This window comes from Rhincodon typus, chromosome 4 (assembly GCF_021869965.1).
Source record: "Rhincodon typus isolate 14 chromosome 4, sRhiTyp1.1, whole genome shotgun sequence".
Classification (NCBI taxonomy): domain Eukaryota; kingdom Metazoa; phylum Chordata; class Chondrichthyes; order Orectolobiformes; family Rhincodontidae; genus Rhincodon; species Rhincodon typus.
Genome location: NC_063335.1, coordinates 6,461,860 through 6,481,028, shown reverse-complemented (window position 1 = coordinate 6,481,028; position 19,169 = coordinate 6,461,860). Strand labels below are relative to the sequence as shown.

Here is a 19,169-nt window from a genome sequence, read left to right as displayed (position 1 = left end):
TTCCTGCTCCTGTGATGCTGCTTGGCCTGCTGTGTTCATCCAGCTCTACACCTTGTAATCTCAGATTTTCCAGCATCTGCAGTTCCTACTATCTCTTGTACAGATCTTTGTTGGGGACAATGGAAAATGTGTCTTTGACTGGCTTCAATCCGATCAAAGCTTAGCAGTACACTATCAGTTATCATTAACTGGTGCATTCTCCATGGCAATGCATTTGACCAATGATTTATAGAGATGTAGCATCACTTCCTTGCTTTTGTACTCTGTGCCTCGATTTATAAACTCAAGGATCCAAATGCCTTCTTAACAACTGTTTTAACTTGCCTGGCCACTTTCAGAGGATAATGCACGTGAATGCTGAGGTCCCTCTGTTCCTATACTTCCCTCAAAGTTAGCCTGTATTGTCTCTCTGTGTTTCTTCTACCAAAATATGTTATCTTACATTTCTCTGCATTGAACTTCATCTGCCATTTTGGTCAACATGTTAATGTCCCTCTGAAGTCACTCAACATCACATTCACAAGCCACTATTCTCCTTAACTCAGTATCATCTGCAAATACAGAGATTTTACCCTTAACACCCATCTCCAAATTATTTATATAAATCAGAAAAAGCAAGGGCCCAACACCAATTCCTGGTGAGTACTATTTTCAACTCATGTCCAATCTGGGAAATGCCCATCTATACATACCCACTGTTTCCTATCTTTTAGCTAACTTCTAATGCACATTGTCAAGGACCCAACAATCCCAAATATTTCTAATTTGCTAACCAACCCGCCACGCGGCACCATATCAAGTACTTTCTGCAAGTCCAAACAGACAACACCCACAGAGCTATCTTCATCCACTACCTGTGTCACCCCCCCAAGAATCAATTAAATTTGTCAGACATGGCCCGCCTTGATAAAGTCATGTTGACTGTCTAGTATTAACTTATTTTTCTTTAAGTGTATATTTACCTTATCCTGTATTATCACCTCCATCAGTTTTCCCACTATTGATGTCAACTGACTGGTCTGTCATTTCCTGGGTTATCCCTTGCCCTTTCTTAAACAACAGTGTTACATTTGCAATCCTCCAGTACCCAGGACTAATCCTGTCCTCAGAGACGCCTGTAAGATTTCTGTCAATGGCTCAACAATTTACTCCCTTGCCTCTCTCAGCAATCTAGGACGCATCTCATTCAGGCCTGGTGACTTCTCTACCTAGAATGCTGCCAGCCTTATCAGCACCTCTTCCTTATCCATCACTATACTGCTCAGTTCTCAACACCCACATTTTCAACCTGGTCTGGTCCATCTGTGACTCCAGACCCACAGCAATACAACTGGCTCTTAACTGCCCTCTGGACAATTAAGGATAGACAAGAACTGCTGGCCTATCTACTAATGCCCACATTTCATGAATGAATTTTTTAAAAGAACAACTATTTACGAAGGGAATGCTGCATCACTCAGTACTGCATTATAGTTAGGTACCAAACAACATGTCAGTCCACAACATATGGCGAAACCTGGAAAATACATTCAAAGAATGCTCCAGTGTTTTGTGTGAAAAAATGTAACTATTTTGAAATTCTGGGAACCACAAAATGGCACAAGCCTTTTATTTGTCTCAGATTAACAAAGTGGTCTGTGCAGTCAGTGATCCACAAGGGCGTTTGTTGTGTTTCTGTTGCCATAGGCGCTATATTCCTTATGCAAACTAAAAGTCATCTATTTAAAAAAAAAAGCCGAAGTTGTACAAACATTTTGTTCCTCTCAGCAAGTTCCCAGCCAGTATTGTGCTCTAAATTTCTGATTTCAACATACAGCATAGTTTTGAGAGTCTGCATTAGTCTTTTGGGGGAGTTAAATAAATTTAGTTAATATAGTTGCACAAAACATTGATTCATAATGTTTGCCAAAGCTCTTCCACTCTCAGCACGGGTCAGGGAAGACAACTGGAACCAATTAATTGAGGTGGATTCACAGTCCAGATACCAACAACTCAAAGTACATTGAAAGGCAACTGGACACAGGGTCAATTGGCTTAACTTGCAGTCTGGTGCTCAAATCATTGTAGGAACTATGTGCTAACACACAGAATATGTGGAAAAACAGGAAAACCGGAGATAAAATGTAAATCATCATTTAGGAAAGAGAAAATGATCAATTTATGATTAGACCCCAGAAACTGCAACAGCATCAGGATAAGCACAGACAGAATGTACTCTCTCAGCAGGAGGGGTTTCAATGCTTATCACCAAGACTTATAGTATTTTGAGTGACTGCTGGCAGAACTTTTAAAGATATATTTGCTACACTGGGTGTGCACAGCCACTGAGAGTGAAAAGTTTACTCCTCTAATCTACCTGTTGCAGATGATAGTTCTGGTACGAGTGACCACTACACAGTACTTGTGGAAAAAAAAAATTCTATCTTCATATTGGGAAGACATTCCATGATCAGCTGTCACAGACAGATGGAAACATTACCACCTCCAAGTTCTCCTCAAAATCACAGACCTTGACTCGGAATTAAATCAGTGTTCCTTCATAAACAAATTTTGAAACTCTCATCACAGCCACACAGTGAATGTCTCTATATAGCCAGGGCTGCCCAGAGAGTGGTTCAGTACCATCTTTTCAAGGACAGTTGCAAATGGGCAACAAATTGACAGCTTTGTCACAGATACTCGCATCGAAAGAATGAACAAAAAGTAAAATTACCATTATACCAATGGAATAGATTCAGAACAGGTCTAGCAATTCACAACACAGCAGCAGAATTAAATTCGACCTCATGGTCCAGTATATCTCTCACTCCAGCATGACCATCAAGCCTAGGGACCAACTCTAGTTCAGTAAGGAGTTCTGGGAAGCATTTAAAAATGAAATACAACACAGGGTGGCATGAGTGCTATAAAACTGGAGCAACATGCTGTAGGCAGAGCTAAGCTATCACATAACCAACTTATTACATCAAGGTTTGGTAGTGTTGACACATCCAGTCATTAAAGACGGTGGATAATTGAACACCAGGAGGAAATGCTACGATAATGTCCATCTGCAATGACAATGGAGCTGTGGCTGAGCGCAATAGGTTGAAGTTCTTGCTACCATTTTCAGCCAGAATTACAGAGTAGATGACCCATCGCGGTTGCCTCCTGAAGTCCCCTAGCATAAAAAAGCAGTCAAATTGATAGTCTTCACGTTATAGAAAGAAATGACTGGAAGCACCAGATATAGTAAAAGCTTGGGTCCCTGTCAAAATCCCAGATGCAGTGCAGATAACCTGAGTTCCAGAACTAGCCGTGCCCCCAGCCAAGCCGTTCTACATCATATCCATCTCCCTGACAAAGTGGAATTGCCCAGGTTTGTCCTATCCAACACATATTAGATAAATCCAATCTGGCTATTGACCAACCCTTCACCTGTTACAATCATCAGCAAATTGATGGAAGATATCATTGTAAATGCTACCAAGTGGCACATACACAGCAGTAACCACTCATCAGTTTGGGTCCCACCAAGACCACCCTGATCCAATCCCACTGATACATTTGTCCAAATGTAAACAAAAAAGCGGACTTCAAAAGATCATGTGAGAATGACTGCCCTTGACATGAAGGAGACAGTTGTTCAAGTGCACAGTTAAGAAATTTGAGCACAACTGAAGAAAATTAAAATCAAGAGGAAATTCCCCAGTGATTAGAGACTATTGTCTACGTTGGAGACTAATCATCCCAGCCTCAGGACATTGCTGCAGGAGTTCTGCACAGCAGTGGATGTGACACATTCATCTTCCGTTGTTAATGATCTTCCTTTCATAACAAGGTCAAAGGTAAGGTTACACTCAGCCCTTGAGATTTAACCAGGTGTGAACCAAAGTGTTTTAACAAACTTGAAGCCAATGGGAATAAGGGGAAACTTACCATCGGTTCAAGTCATAACCTGCACAAACGAAGGTTACTGTGCTTAATGACAGAGCAATCATCTCAGGCTGGAGCATCATTGCAGATGTTCCTTAAGGTAGTGTCTTAGACCCAACCATTTTCAGCTGCTTCTCCCCAACCTCAGGTGATGAGACTATTCACTGACAAGTTCACAGAATCCAGGGCTATTCACAGCTCTCAGATACTGAAGCAGTCTGTGTCTCATAGCTAAAAATCTGGATAACATTCGGGCTTGGGCTGACCAATGTTAAGGAACATTCACAGCACAAAAATGACCAGCAAGGACATTCTCCAATAAGAGAGAATCTAACCATCTCTCTTTGACATCCGATGACATTATTATTGCTGAAGCCCACACCATCAACATCCTCAGGGTTAACATTGACCAAAATCTTAACTAGAACTGCTTTATAAATAGCATTGTCACAGATACTTTGTAACTTTGTACCATATCGTGCAAGTACCAGAGAATGATAATGCTGGAACAGTATATGAAAAAAGAAACCATTTCCAAGTCAGCTCACACTGTGAACCAAATAGATTTTAATAGTAATCAAATAGGCAGATGGACACCACTATTGATATTAGCTCTTTATTCCCATTTCTCTGAATTTAAGCTTGTCAGCTGCCATATTGAGATTTTAACTCAAGTCTGGATCAATCCTCTCAGCTTCTGGATTATTAATCCAATAACAAAATCATGACACTAAAATACCTGCCAACAAATTCTCTGTTGCAACTTTCTATGTTCCTTGTGAAGGTCAGACCTAAATTTAGGTGAAGTGGATGCAATGAAGCTGGACTTCCAATAGCTTTGCAGATATCCTTGATTTCTTGGTTCAATTTCCATCCGTAGAAAATCTTCCTCTTGGAGTGCAATCCTGAGGCTCTGCCAGGAATTCCTTCTCCATCAAAAGCCTGTATGTCTACTTTAAATTAATTTGCATGCATTCATACCTCTACACATTTTATTCTCTTCAGGTTGTTGCCCTGAAGGAGGCTTTGAAGATTCAACTGGGTACACGTTCCAAGAATTAAGATGACTTTTCCTAGTTATTCCACTCTGTAAAATGACAGATGATGTATTGGACACAAAGGACTCTCCATAGCGGATTGCCACCCCTGTCAGTTATGTATGAATCATTCTTTAAAACACTGAATTTAGATACAGTACAAAAGCTGGTCAGAATTAACGCTGTCTCAGTAGATGAGGTGATTAATAGTTTTCATTAGGAACATGTAGAATTTGCAAAAGAAGCAGGTCCTAATTATTGAGACAGCTTGGTTCAGAGGCCTGAAGAATAGTAGCATATGAGATAATTCTAGCATACAAGATGTATTGTGAAAGGATATGGTGGGCATGACATCTCAGCCAGAAAGAGAGAGTGCTTTCAAAAGCTCATTTGTAAGAAAAAGAAAAGACAGCTCAACAGAATCACTCAGAGATCCTATCAGAACTCAGTTCAGATGGAAATAAAGCCTAAAGGTCAAACATATTCCTTCCCTTTATAAGTCTTAGTGAAAGATATCACGAATTAAAGATTTCTTAATCTCTACATCTCTCAGATTATGAAAGCCACAAGAATCACTCACTGAAACTCTTATTTGATGCAAAGCATGCGTGCATTTTGAAAGCACCAAAAGACTTTCAGAGTACAAATTAATTAACACAAATAAAATCTCATGAGGAGGAGGTCTTTTAAGTGAGAGGAGCAGGCTAAGTAGGCATCTATTTCTTTGACTGGTCAATTCTGTTCCAGACATTTAGCTGTAAACACAATAAGGATTCCAATAAAGTTACCATCATAGCAACACATGGTTTCAGTTTTAAAATTCTCGCCAATAATTAGAACTTTAGGTAAATTTAAAGAAAATAAACCATGAGAACTTTCTGGGAAGCAAGAATAAGTTTTCAGCTGAAAGATTTAAGTAATCAAAACAGATCCTTTATTCCTATAACATAATTCAATTGAAAAATAATATTCACATTGCATCAAATTCCCACAAATAGTTGCATTGAACTTGACATTATACAGTATTCTACAAAATAGATCTCAGTAAAAATTGTTCCTTACCCCAGAGAAGTGACCTGCTATACCAGCCTGGCAAGAGCCATGTTCCTCACCATACTTTTTCTTGTACTCTACACAAAAAGAATCCACAATTTATTAGTGAGAGCCTTTACTGGAAATTGCTGTCAGTACCTTTCAGAATTTCTTATTTCAATTTGTATCACTGACGATCAGAGGTACATGCCATGCAGCCCTGAAAGAAAAAGTCTGTGTTAAATGTAGCAAGAACTTTAGGCTCACTTTTACCAGCACTTTGGGGGCAAGCTGGAAGGTGGCATGGCTAGCTCAGTATTGCAGGGAGGCAAAGGGTGGCAGGACCATTGTTTTCCTGCCACTGTATGCCATTTCAGGTGAAAGGGGGAGGGGACTGGCTAGTTCAAAGCCCAATGAACCATTTAAGTGGCCAAATAAAGACCTCCTTGTGGCCCCAATGGCATGTTAGCAACATTTGATGGATGTCGGGAAAATGACCTATAGTTTTGATACTCCAGCCTAACCTCACTTTGTGAGCAATTTAAATAGTCAAATATAAAAAAAAAATTGAATTATGCAGTAGTCAATGGGTCTCAGACAGAGAGACAGTTTCTTGCTCAATCTAATGTATATTTTTGTCTCATTGTTATTTCTGTTTGCAGTGATTTTATTGGATGTTTCCAAGGCACCACATCCCTTGTTCAGCAAATGGGAATCTAGACAGGAAGCACAGGCTGTTTAGATATGGAGGTCATCTCACTCTTTAAAAGTAATAATTCGTAATGAACAGACACCACATGAAAGTATAATCTGGGCTGTCTTAGGACATTGTGCTTTTACTTGATACCTGTAACAAAGGTATCCTTACAAATGATGGGAAGAAAATTATACGTCCATCAGCAAGGAGTGCATTATTTCTGTAAAAAAATGTCTTCCCTTTCAGCTGACTATTTACATTTATCATTAATATTTTGTCGAAGAGGCCAGTCAGGGAGAATGGAAAGCTATCACCAACACCAACCTCACCCATGGCCCAACTTTCACCTCTCCAAAAGGAAAATATGGTGGGCAAGGTTCTTTTTAAGGAGACAGATCTGCTGAGTCATCTTCTTGCATCACCCACAAAAACCCAGAACAAAATGTACATTTAAGGACTATGCCTATTCTTGCATCTCCACAAACCACATATTGGTGTCTAACAACAATACACTAGTTTCTGAAATCATTCCAGCTGCTCCTGAAAAGGCACTACTCCAAAGTCTACAGCTAAAGCATCCAACGTGAAGGCATTTGGAAAAGCTGGATTGTAGTGGACCAGGATGTTTGTGGATATCAGCATGTCTTTAATCTTTTAGAAAGCACTGTCCTGATGGGAGTCCCGGCACCACCTTGCACCTTCTTGAGAAACTGCTTTGAGGGCTCAGTGATGGTTGTTACCTGAGGCAAAAATTTCACCAACTGTGTTACCATGCCTAGAAATCTTCACAGGTCATAAAATAATTTCAAAGCAGAAAATTGTTTAACAGCCTTCTTTTTCTGAGACTAATATTATTCCATCCTTGTCAATTCCGCGTCACAAGAAGCAAATAAATACCTTGCAACATTCAGTCATACATTTTATTGAGGATAAGCTCTTTAGCTTGCAGGCATTTTACAAAATGTCAACACTCTGGTCTTATCCTTCATCTGTCTCCCCATGTATCAATATTTCATCCACATGGTGACATCATCGACCCGAAACATCAACTTTCCTGCTTCTCTGGTGCTGCCTCGCCTACTGTGTTTATCCAGCTCCACGCTGTGTTATCTCAAAATATTGGGCAAAGTTCTTTGAAAATAACTGAAGCATTCCAAATGGAAATCTCTTGAAGCAAAATCTCCCAAATGGTGTGATAGAGGTACTAAGTAGTCTTGACTTCAGAGCTCATTCTACCTGTCAGAACCCAATATTGGCATGAACTTTAGTGATAACTTGACTTTTAGACAACTTGGGTAAACTCTCTTCAATGTAGGACATGGGATGGATTTCCCGCACTACCACCTTGTTGAGTTGCATTAGATCAATGAGCATTCTGATGGATTGTATGGGATTATCCAATTTGGTGTAGTTCAATGCTGTCTAAAATTAACCCTTTCAACATCATTACTCTCTACAGCAACAGACTTTGGGAGAACAATGTCAGGCTAGTTGAATGGGTGACTGAAACAAAGTTAATTGATACATTTCATGGGAAGAATAAGGTGATGCATTATAAACTAAAAGATACAATTCTAAAAGAAATACACAAATCATTGAAGGGGACAGTACAGATTGATAAAAAGCTTACAGAAGTAAATCATGGGCTTTATAAATAGAGGCATAAAATATAAAAGTAAGTGAATGACACAGCTTTATAAAATATTGGTTAAGTCTTAACTAATGCATCTAATTCTGGGCACTCCACTTTAGGAAGATTGTAAAGTCTTTAGAGAAAGGTGTGGTAAAGCTCATTAATAATGACTCCAGGGATGAATGATTTCAACTCTATCAATATATTGGAAAAATTGGGACTTCTCCTCAGAAAGGAAAAGTTTACAAGTAGATTAAATAGAAAATGTTCAAAATCATGAAGGATCCAGACAGAGTAGATAGGGAGAAACCGTTCTCTTTGATAGTAAGTTTGAGGACCAGACAACAGATTGGAAATGTTTAGCAAAAGAACCAAAAGGTGAAATATGGAAAAATATTTCCTGCAGCAAGCAGTTAATATCGGGATGTCACATCCTGAAAAGGGTGTTGAAGGGCAAATTCAATCTTAGCTTCCAAAAGGGATTTGGATAAACACCTACACGGAAACAAACTGTAGAACTGCAGGGAAAAGTGGAGAGAATGGGTTTCACAAAATTGTTCTTGCAGAATGGAATCATCTCCAGCTGTTGCAACCATTCTATAATTCTTAGATACTAATATCAATACTTAAAGCTATTTCCTTTCGACATTAATGGTGGGCAAAATCAGCTTAATTAGAATGCTGCACATATACATAATAAGCCTTCCTGTTTGCAGGTTAATGGATTAGTAAGGCATAAACCCCAATGGAACATGGCAACTGTGGAATGGAAGTAGGATCCGGATGGGGCCTATAGCATCTCTATTTCCTGCCTATCTTAATCCACTGTGTATAGTGCAGTGTGTGTTGATGTTTCCACTTCTCTTTGCCTGTAGTGAAATGTGATCAATTAATCTGTCTGGAATGGAATGAGCATTCCCATTTTATTGCTAGTGAGATAATCCTGTACTGTTGTCTGAAGAACAACCACACTGGCCAAACATAAAGACATTGTATCTGATGTGAACAAAGCAATTTAAATGCTCTCAATATGGAATTGGAGTGCATGGTGATTTTATTTATATGGTATTACTTACTTGGCGATATTTCGTGTCTAATTTTCAGTCAATATTACTGCCAGTCAGGTCTAAAAATCAGACTCTCTGGTTCAAAACCATAGCAACAATCAGCCCTGGATAGTGAAGTAAGATTATTATCATCAAGTCAGTCCATAGCACTTTTAATCCAGTAGTGATTGTATCGAGGTCAGGCAGGTAGACCTCATAGAATAGGAGTACCCTAATTGGACCAGGTTAACAGCCTCAATCAGGGAGCCCTGGCTAACAGATATAAATAGGAGTGTCAGACGTTCTGTTCACTCAGAGTTGGCTCTGAAGAAGCCAGATCACTGTCTAGTGCTATGCACATGTAAATAAAAGGTGACCTGGTGACAGGAGACAGCCTCTGTGGAGTTATTTCAGTAGTGACAAGGGTAAAAAAATGCTCCTGCAGAAATTTGCTCGCTACAGTCATTTTGAATTGAGATAAGCATTTCTGGCATCATGCTGTTATTTAGGAAGCTCAACTCCTTTGATCCTGCCACTGAAGACTGCACACAATATGTGCATTGTTTTCCCAGACAAATGATATTGGAGACCCGCAGCATTTTTGGTTATAAGGAGCCTAACATTTCCTGAGGCACCAGATACTAAAACCTTTTAAGAGTTGATAGATTTGGCTGAAGAATATTACAACCCCATGCCTCCTCTAATTCTGAGACGCTAACGGTTTTACTCAGCAGTTCAACAACCAGGGGAATCCGTGTTGAGGTTTTTGATGATATTAAGATGACTGGCAGAGGCATGTGACTTTGGTTTAACCCTTAATGAGGTGCTGAGACACCATTTGGATGGGGGCTTAACGATGTAGCCGTGTAAAAGTGCCTAAAAGCTGAAGCCCAAATGAACTTCAAACAGGCAACTACAACTGGCTTTGTCATTACAAAATGCGGCAAGTGGAGCATTAGAGGTAAAGGTTATGCCAATAGAAGTAGAAACCCTTGCCAGGCCGTCCAAGCTCATGGGGAACACCACTTGAGTGAAGGCAATTGCATAGCCTCACCCAGGACATATCCTGAACAGAGCGAGTCTAGGTCAGCCCACAGCAAAACCCCAAAACAAAGCGAAGCGTCAGCCAAAGGGTTAACATTTTCTTCAGGATCCAGGCCATTGCAGTTGCTGCCAGTATGGGGACTCGAGACAGCAAAACAGTCCCATTAGACCTAAACTGAGTAAGGGAACTCATAGGCCGGTTTCCAGGACAGTGCATACCCTGGAAAGCCCACCTGGTTTGGATCAGTTAAATTGCTTAGTGACATCCAAATCAGAACCAATCAAAATAAATGTCTTGTTAAATGGTCATCCAGTTCTAATGGAGCTTGATACTGGTGCCACTATATCAGTGATTTCAGAACCAATCTTTAACACAATTCCCTTAGCTTTGCGCGAGACTTTGGCTAAGACTAAGAACCCATATTGGGAAACCTTCACAGATTAAGGGGACAACTTCAGTTCTGGTCCCATCTGAGAAACAGTTGGTTCAGATACCACTGACTGTAGTAAAAGGCTCCGGCCCAAGCTTGATGGGACAAAATTGGTTGAGAAAGATTCACCCAGACTGGCTCAACATTTTTTTTGATTAGAAGATGGCTGCCTCAGTGAAGTCCTAAGTAAATACTTTGAGGTTTTTCAGGAAGGTCTAGGGTCTATTAAAGGAGCCATGGTCACCTTGCATGTTGACCAGGAAGCAAATCTACGATCCTGCAAGGCCCATCCAGTGCCATTTGCCTTACATTCAAAAGTAGACATAGAAATCAGAAGGCTGGAAAGTGAAGCAATTACTAAATCAGTCCAGGGCTTACAGAATGGGCAGCACCGGTTGTACTGATTGTGAAGCCCAACAGGTCAGTTCACCTTTGTGGGGATTTTGCATAAATTTCAAGTTGTCAATAAATAACACGTCTTGCGTGTTCTATTTAAGGATTCATTTGCAGTGATAGGATTTGATGATCGTGCGGATGGGTTTCTGATGGCACTGTGAGCTTAGTGGTCATGTGTTGGTATTGTAGTAAAAGGCTAGACTCTGTACAGCTCAGAGTCTCCTGTTACAGTGCCTTATCACTATGCACACTTTAACTTTAAACATAGTTTAACAGTTACTTAAGTGTCTTCTCTTGCATTGTATCAATATCTGAACAGCCATCAGAGAACAAGATCAAACCACCAATAATACAGCAGCATTATTAAAGGTAATTTCCAAATATGCAGGCCTGGTAAAAAATATTCCTGCACTGTGTGTTGCCTAGACCCAAAGGTGTGATGTCACAGTTGGAGAGTAAGAGTAGGTACCCTGTACATTTATTATAATAATTTAATGCAGACCAGAGCAAACATTTTGTCCTGTGACATTGTCAGTACAAATGTTAAGATCAAGGCATAATGCTCACAAAAAGGTCTCTACATTTTCTAAGTATAAGTCTGTAGATAACTCTTATAGCGCCAATGATTATGCAGAATTTTCAGAGCAATGAAGTTCATTTTTAAATTGAAACACATTTTCAGTGCATACAAATTATGGGGTGGCACAGTGGCTCAGTGGTTAGCACTGCTGCCTCACAGCGCCAGTCTCAGACGACTGTGTGGAGTTTGCACGTTCTCCCTGTGACTGCATGGGTTTCCTCCAGCTGCTTCGGTTTCCTCCTACAGCCCAAAGATGTGCAGGTTAGGTGGTTTGCCCATGCTAAATTGGCCGTAGTGTCCAGGGATGTGCAGACTAAGTGGATTAGCGATGGGGAATGCAAGGTTACAAGGTCAGGGTAGGAGGAGTGGGTCTGGGTGGGATGCTCTTCAGAGGGGCACTGTGGACTCTATGGGCCAAATGGTCTGCTTCCCCAGTGTAGGGATTCTATGATGAAATTTGTTCTGATTCTAGTAATATGGAACAGGCTCACACAGACACAGGCAATCCTAAAACAACAGCATTAAACTTTGTCTTTTGGAGTCTGAAAATCAGCAGTCATCAGTCCCACCCGAGAGTCCACACCCAGCTAAAAGATCACAAAAGGTATCCATTCTCATACCTGATGACTGAGAACTGGGTATCTGGAGAATCGCTACCAAACATACCAACTCTTCTAAACCCAAGGTCTGAATTAGTCTCTCCATGGCCAGCAATTACACCAGGAACTTTTACCTTGGTAGCAGGGGAGCAGTTCTTTAGTTTTTCTGGACAAATTAGGTGGAATGATGTAGCAGGCTCCATGAGGCAAGATGTGATCTGACTCATAGTGTATATTCTTCCAACGATGTGCACATGCCTAAAATCAAGTAACAGTAAAATTAACTTTTGTCATTTACATATTATTTTATAAATTGCATAGTCTATGCATTCCCCCATGCAGAAGTCTTGTCCTTGATTCTAGTCACCCTTTTTGGTCAATAATTATCATTGCCATTGTAAATTGCCCATATCAGTGTCACTGCACAGCATTACCATCTTGCATAGATGCACACAAATTTGTAAAAAAAAAATCAACAGTCCACGAGCAATAACACAAGAAACTTAAAATGCTCCCAGAGCAAAATTCTGGTTAGACTTTACAGATCAGACCCCCAACAGTGAGCTCAGTATATTTGTTACAACACACTGACTTCCATGTCCACTTTCCTCGCATGTGCTCTTTGTATTTACTGATTCACCAGGAATTTGACAGAGCTTTTTAAAATCATGAGGGGCACAGATAAGGTGAATAGTAAAGATCTTTTCCCGAGGGTGGGGGAGTTCAAAACTAGGGGATATATTTTTAAGGTGAGAGGATTTAAAAGGGACCTGAGGGGCAACTTTTTCACACAGAGGCTGGTTTGTGTATGGAAATGAGCTACAACTCTATTCATGCATTGATCTGGAATTCTCATACTCCGGTGAAGTTACAGGAACTGATCAGGAATGCTGTGGTGGAAATTCCCGGCAAAGCTCACTGCCAGGAGCTGCAAAATATATACAAGCTAGGGAAGTCGACATCCTTTTGTAAGCATATGAACTGTTTCTATTCTAGCACTTATAATTTTATCGGAAAAACTCCCACATGTATTCAGAAGACTATGAACCATATTCTGTCAACAGTCACCCGTTTCCTTTCTGTTTGCCCCGTTATTTACCTGTTGAATTCATTCATTCAAGGCCTTAGAAAATTCACATCCATTTAAATGTTAACAGAGGGATAAAATGATTATTAGTAATTAGAAACAAAATGCATATTTTAAAAACAAATCTTGTGGTCTGTTTGAAAGTTCCTGCACATGGAATTGCAATGCATCGCAAGCTTCACTCACAGCATTGTATCAATAATTACCACTGAAAATCAATCACAATGGTATTTCACTATATACACAGATCATGCAGGCTAAAACCATCCAATAACATTTTAATGTAGGCTGTATAACACTACTCTCAGACACACTTTAAATAAAAGTGACCAAAGAGTAAAACAAAGCCACTAAGTTACAAAAATAACCTCACACCAACTTGTACAAAGTGTTAGTGTAAGAAGCTACCAATGAAAAAGGGAGATTGTTCTCTCAGTGTTTCACAGCAGTACAGGTTCTTTTCTTAATCAGATGGAATGGTAGGGCAATAATCTCCAAACAGGAAAATCTGGGTCTAAATCGCATGTTCAGCTGTCCTTTTCAGAAAATGTACCTGGGGATGGTAGAATATGCAGCCCAGTGGAGAATCTGAAACCAATGGGTAAAATTGAATATCCTGCATTTTTAGAGAATATTTAATATCTTCAGCATGTCCAAAGTGCATTGCAGCCATTGATGCATAGAAATATCAGCGCAGACTGTATCCTTAAGTCCTGAAGTGAACCTTACAACTACAACTTTCTGAATCAGAAGTGGGAATAATATCACCAAGCTAATGTTGAAAGCAGTATTTCTACTCGGACTTACCATGCAGGACATTATCTCTGAAAGGAGGACAGATAATAGATGGCATTTTATCCATAATAAATATAGAAGATATTTCCAACCTATTACAGCTAAACTGAACATAAAATTTAAATAATAAAAACATAAAATTATGCACCAGACAGAGAGCTCATTTATTGTGCCAGGGCCAGCTCTTTGAAAGAGTCCAATAAACCACAGTGGGTTGCCCTTTTGCAGCTTTTAACCCTTTAAATATTTATCCAATATTCCTTTCAACATTCTTTCAAGCTGGCATTACAAATATGGTATAAAAGTAGTGCTACCTTGTACAATCTTTTTCAACATCTCAACTTGGGACATTAATGACCTCAAATTAAAAAAGGTACACTCCTAGGTAGCAGTGACCACAATAACTGAATTTTAGATCTAGCTTGGGTGTAAGACAAGTATTTTAAACATAAACAAGGGCAACTATACATGCATGAAAGATGGGGTAGTTGAAGTGAACTGGGATTAAGCTAGGAAATAGATCAGTATAAATGTGCCAGATACTACAAGGAATATTTCAGAATACCGAAAATAAGTATTATAAGAAAAATTCTAAGGGAGTTAAAGAATGCTTCAAACTTAAGCAAAAAGCATATAATTTTGTGAAGATGACTGGCAGGTCTGATGATTGGTCAGAATATAAAGAACACAAAAATGACTAAATCAGGAGAATTAAATTTAGAGCAGGAGACAATGCTAACTAGAAATGTAAAAGTGGATAGCAAGAGTTTCCATATGTATTTTAAAAAAAACCGAGTAACTAAAGTTTTCTGATGAAGGGCCTAGGCCCGAAACGTCAGCCTTTCTGTTCCTATGATGCTGCTTGGCCTGCTGTGTTCATCCAGCCCTGCTCCTTGTTGTCTCGGATTCTCCAGCATCTGCAGTTCCTACTATCTCTAACTAAAGGGAGTGTTGATCCTGTAGAAGGTGAGAATGGAGATAATAGTGGATTAAAAAGAAATGACTGTAATGAATAAATATTTTGTTTCTATCTTCACAATGAAAGTTACCAAAAAAAAGTCCCAGTAATGCCTGTAAATCTGGACATTGCAAAGAGAAACTTGGTAAAATCGCAGTCATTAGGGAAATGAGTGGACTAGTACATCTATAGGCCTCCAGGTCCTGGTAGATTCTTCATAGCTCTTAATAGGAGTTGTTATTGAGACGTAAGACACACATTGGTGTTAATTACCCAAATCCCATTAGGCTATAGAAAGATCCCAACAGACTGGAAAGTGGCAAATATTACTGCTGTATTCCACGAGGCAGAAAGGAGGAAACAATAGACTAGTTAGCTTGATGCTTGTGGTGAAGGTGTTAGAATTAACCATTAAGGAGGTAACAGCTGCACACTTGGATAAAGTCAGTGGCAATTAGGTAAACCCAGCATGATTTTGTGAAAGGGAAATCATCCAGGTTTCCTGAGGTGGACAGTCCTATGACTCCAAGTAGCACTGGCACAGGGTGATGACAGCTATGAAGATAAAGCACAAGGGAGCATTTGCAGTCAGTTCCCAGTCTCAATTTTCTCAGAAATGAATAAAAAGTGGGGCCATCTTTAGGAAGCTGACATTATGTCTGCTTTGTCAGTTTGAGGTGGCTCAGTAAGCCTGTTAGTGCTGCCTCTCGCAGGGATGAACTTTTATCAGCCCTACAGAGACAGGGGGAGGAATGTGGAAGGCTGTACACTGTGTCAGCTCCTGGAAAATGCTCCTATTCCCATTCCTTTTGCCAGAGGCAGACTTACAATTACAGAGGCTACAAATCTGGCAAAGATGGACAGTCAACTTAGACTTACTAGTGTTGGGTTGGTCCCTGCTGAGTCTGGAGGCTTGTAGTAGCTGGGAGGTAGGCTCCGAACCTATGTTTATTTTTCCTGCCATGGTGTGGACGACTAAGGTCCATAAGCAGCAGAACAGGGTGATTCTTCACTTAACTGTGAGAATCGTAAGGTTGCTGAGGTTAAAAGTGTTGAATCTTTGTCTAGGTATGTGTAATAAAACTGTTTTACCTATTTTTCTAAACAACCTGTTCAGGGATGTTATTACACACCTCTGAAAAGGTGGGACTTGAACCCAGGTCTCCCAGTTCAGTGGTCCCTCTGCACCACAAGAGGGTCCCATAAAACCATTTCAAACAGTTCTTATATAGTGTGAAACAGTTACTTCTTTTCCCTTTATGTGTAATTAACATAAGTTTTTTTTTTAAAAGTACACTGGCAGCCTCTTGTGAAAATGGTCAGTGACTGAACCAAATTGCAAAAAAAAAAATCAAGCCAGGTTTCATCCTGCAGTCTAACTAGACCAGTATTACCATTAGCTAGAATCATACGTAGCAGAAAGTCGCTCCATTTTCAGATGCTTTCACACTCGCATACCTGTCCCAGCAGCACTTACCTCTTCCATCTGTAAACTGCTGTGGACATCCTATTGAGCCTCTGACCTCCCAAATACACACACCATTGGACATCTGCTGTAAGATTCCCCATTGGTGTACCTCCAACACATGCAGGTCAAGACCCAGAAATAGGCCTTGTCCTCAACTGTAAATAAAGTTGGTGTTGCACACTCAGTCAAGCTAACACATTTACTTAAAACAGTCATTATTGAACTAACTTAATTTACAACTCCCAATAGAAGGGGAAGCAGAGAAGGTGATCGCCCATGGAATCTGGTTGACTGGCCTCTGAACTTCTTTAATTGCAGATTACATTTTCAATAGTCTCACTTGGCAATTGCTCCATTTCATGGAGTATAACGTCTGTGCAATCCTATTTTTAGCTGTGCCATAATTCAAATCCAGAATTTCATTAGTTTCAGAATAAACCACAGTACTGTGTTCTTGCCAGCAATACTGGTCAAACGTCACCTCAAAAGCATTTTGTCCCATTAGGGGGAAGAAAACATTTAGTTTATCTTCATCCTCTAATTTATTCACTTTCAAGTGAAATGTACAACCTTCATTTGCAATTATACAGGTTCTCTTCGAATTCCCCCATTATCCCCAAATTCACCACATGAGAACAGGCTGGGCCAAGAATTTATTTTTAGATCATGCAAATAACTTAGCCCAACAATTCAGGTACTCTAAATTCTGATGGGCACAGCAAAATCAAAAGTTATTTAGGACTTGTAGCTTCAAATGAAAATCTAAGCACGCATCAGCTTTAAATTGTACTCCCTTGTCCTGTACACAATTTCACAAATAATATGTGCTACACAGGTACCAGGCAACAACCATTTCCAACAAAAAAGAATCTAACCATTGTCTCTTGATATTCAATGATATAACCATCAATGAATTCCCTACTATCAACAACCTGCAGGTTTCTATTGACCAGAAACTGAATTGGAATAGACTTGTAAATACAGTGGCTATAAGAGCTGGTCAGAGGCTAGGAAACCTGCAGCAAACAAACACCTGATGGCTCCACAAAGCCTGTTCACCATCTATAAGGAAGAAGTCAGCAGTGGGATGGAATACTCCCCTCTTGCCTGGATAAGTGCAGCTCTAACACCATCCAGGATCAAGCAGCCCACTTGACTGGCACATTCACTCCCCCCATCACTGACGCACATTCGCAGCAGTGTGTACCATCTACAAGATGCACTGTAGAAACTCACCAAAGATACTACATAGCACCTTCCACGTACACAACCACAATCATCTATTAGGACATGTGCAGTAGATACATGGGAGCACTGCGCAAATTCTGGCCCATGCCACTCATCTTCCTCATTTGGAAATATATTGCTATTCCTTCAGTGTCATTGAGTCAAAGTCCTGGAACTCCCTCCCTAACAAGCATTGTACACCTACATACAATAATGGACTGCATCAATTTAAATAGCCAGTTCCCTACCACCTTCTTAGGGGCAACTAAGGATGTTCAATGAACCCTGGCCCAGCCAGAGTTGCACACACTCCCTGGATGATACTTTTTAAGGAAGTAATATTCCAGACTTATCTTTATCATGCAATATACTATGCCAAATTTCTGTAAGATTACCTCCCAGTTACATCTTTTTGAGGCAAAATACTCCAAGCCTCTTCAGTTTATCTCACACCTCAGACCTCTAAAACCTTCAGGAGTGGTCTCTTGATTATCTTTCTGAACTGCTTTGAGCACTGGAAATGTCTCCAGCTCCCAGCTGATAAGTTGCAGCCGTTTGTGCTGTCCCTGCTTGCTTTGATCATCTGCTTTTCATTCCATTGGGTCTTGCTGCCAGTAATCTGACCTGTCATCTGATGTGATCGCTCAGTAGATTTCCTTATACTAAATCTGAGGTGCTGAGAGAGTGAAGGCAGGCCTAGCACGAAGATAGAAAGATAGCAGAGGAGAGACAAATGAAGACAGAGTGTGCACACATCATGAAACACTAAAGCTTTACTTATAAACCACAAGTCCAACCACAGTGGCTTATTAAATCAGATATAACTCCAAATTTACTATCTTCAGACAATTTCCTGTACACGCTGCTCTTCAACAAACTTTAGAATAACTCTGAAAGGGTCAGAAAATAAGAAGATGCAAGGCAGCAGATGGAGTGAACTGCATACAGAATTTAGGAAAGGCTGGAATGTCATGGCTATAAATAGTGAGAGTAAAATGAAATTAAAAATGTATATATAGCTTTAAGAGATCATAAACACGTCACTTCATTTACTACAACGAGCAGCAAAGACCCTGATTCAAGATTAAGTTCTGAGTTGTTATTTTCTTGTTGTTACAACTTTGATTACAAGAAAATGACTGAAATAGGCTTTAAAGCTAATTAACTGATTGTGAACAATTGTGGAATATGCAACCAACTAAGGGAAGACAGCTGAATGGCCTC

General features: G+C 39.9%; 1 protein-coding gene across 1 annotated transcript in view; it reads right to left on the bottom strand.

Moving 5' to 3' along the window:
• Positions 1–19,169, bottom strand: part of LOC109931903 (integrin alpha-9-like) — a 153,395-nt gene that overhangs the window by 94,022 nt on the left and 40,204 nt on the right. The window contains exons 6-7 of the mRNA XM_048595627.1: positions 12,545–12,668; positions 6,015–6,082 (exon numbers count right to left, since the gene is read on the bottom strand). Coding sequence (XP_048451584.1) covers positions 6,015–6,082; positions 12,545–12,668 — 192 coding nt within the window. The remainder of the gene's footprint in view (positions 1–6,014; positions 6,083–12,544; positions 12,669–19,169) is intronic.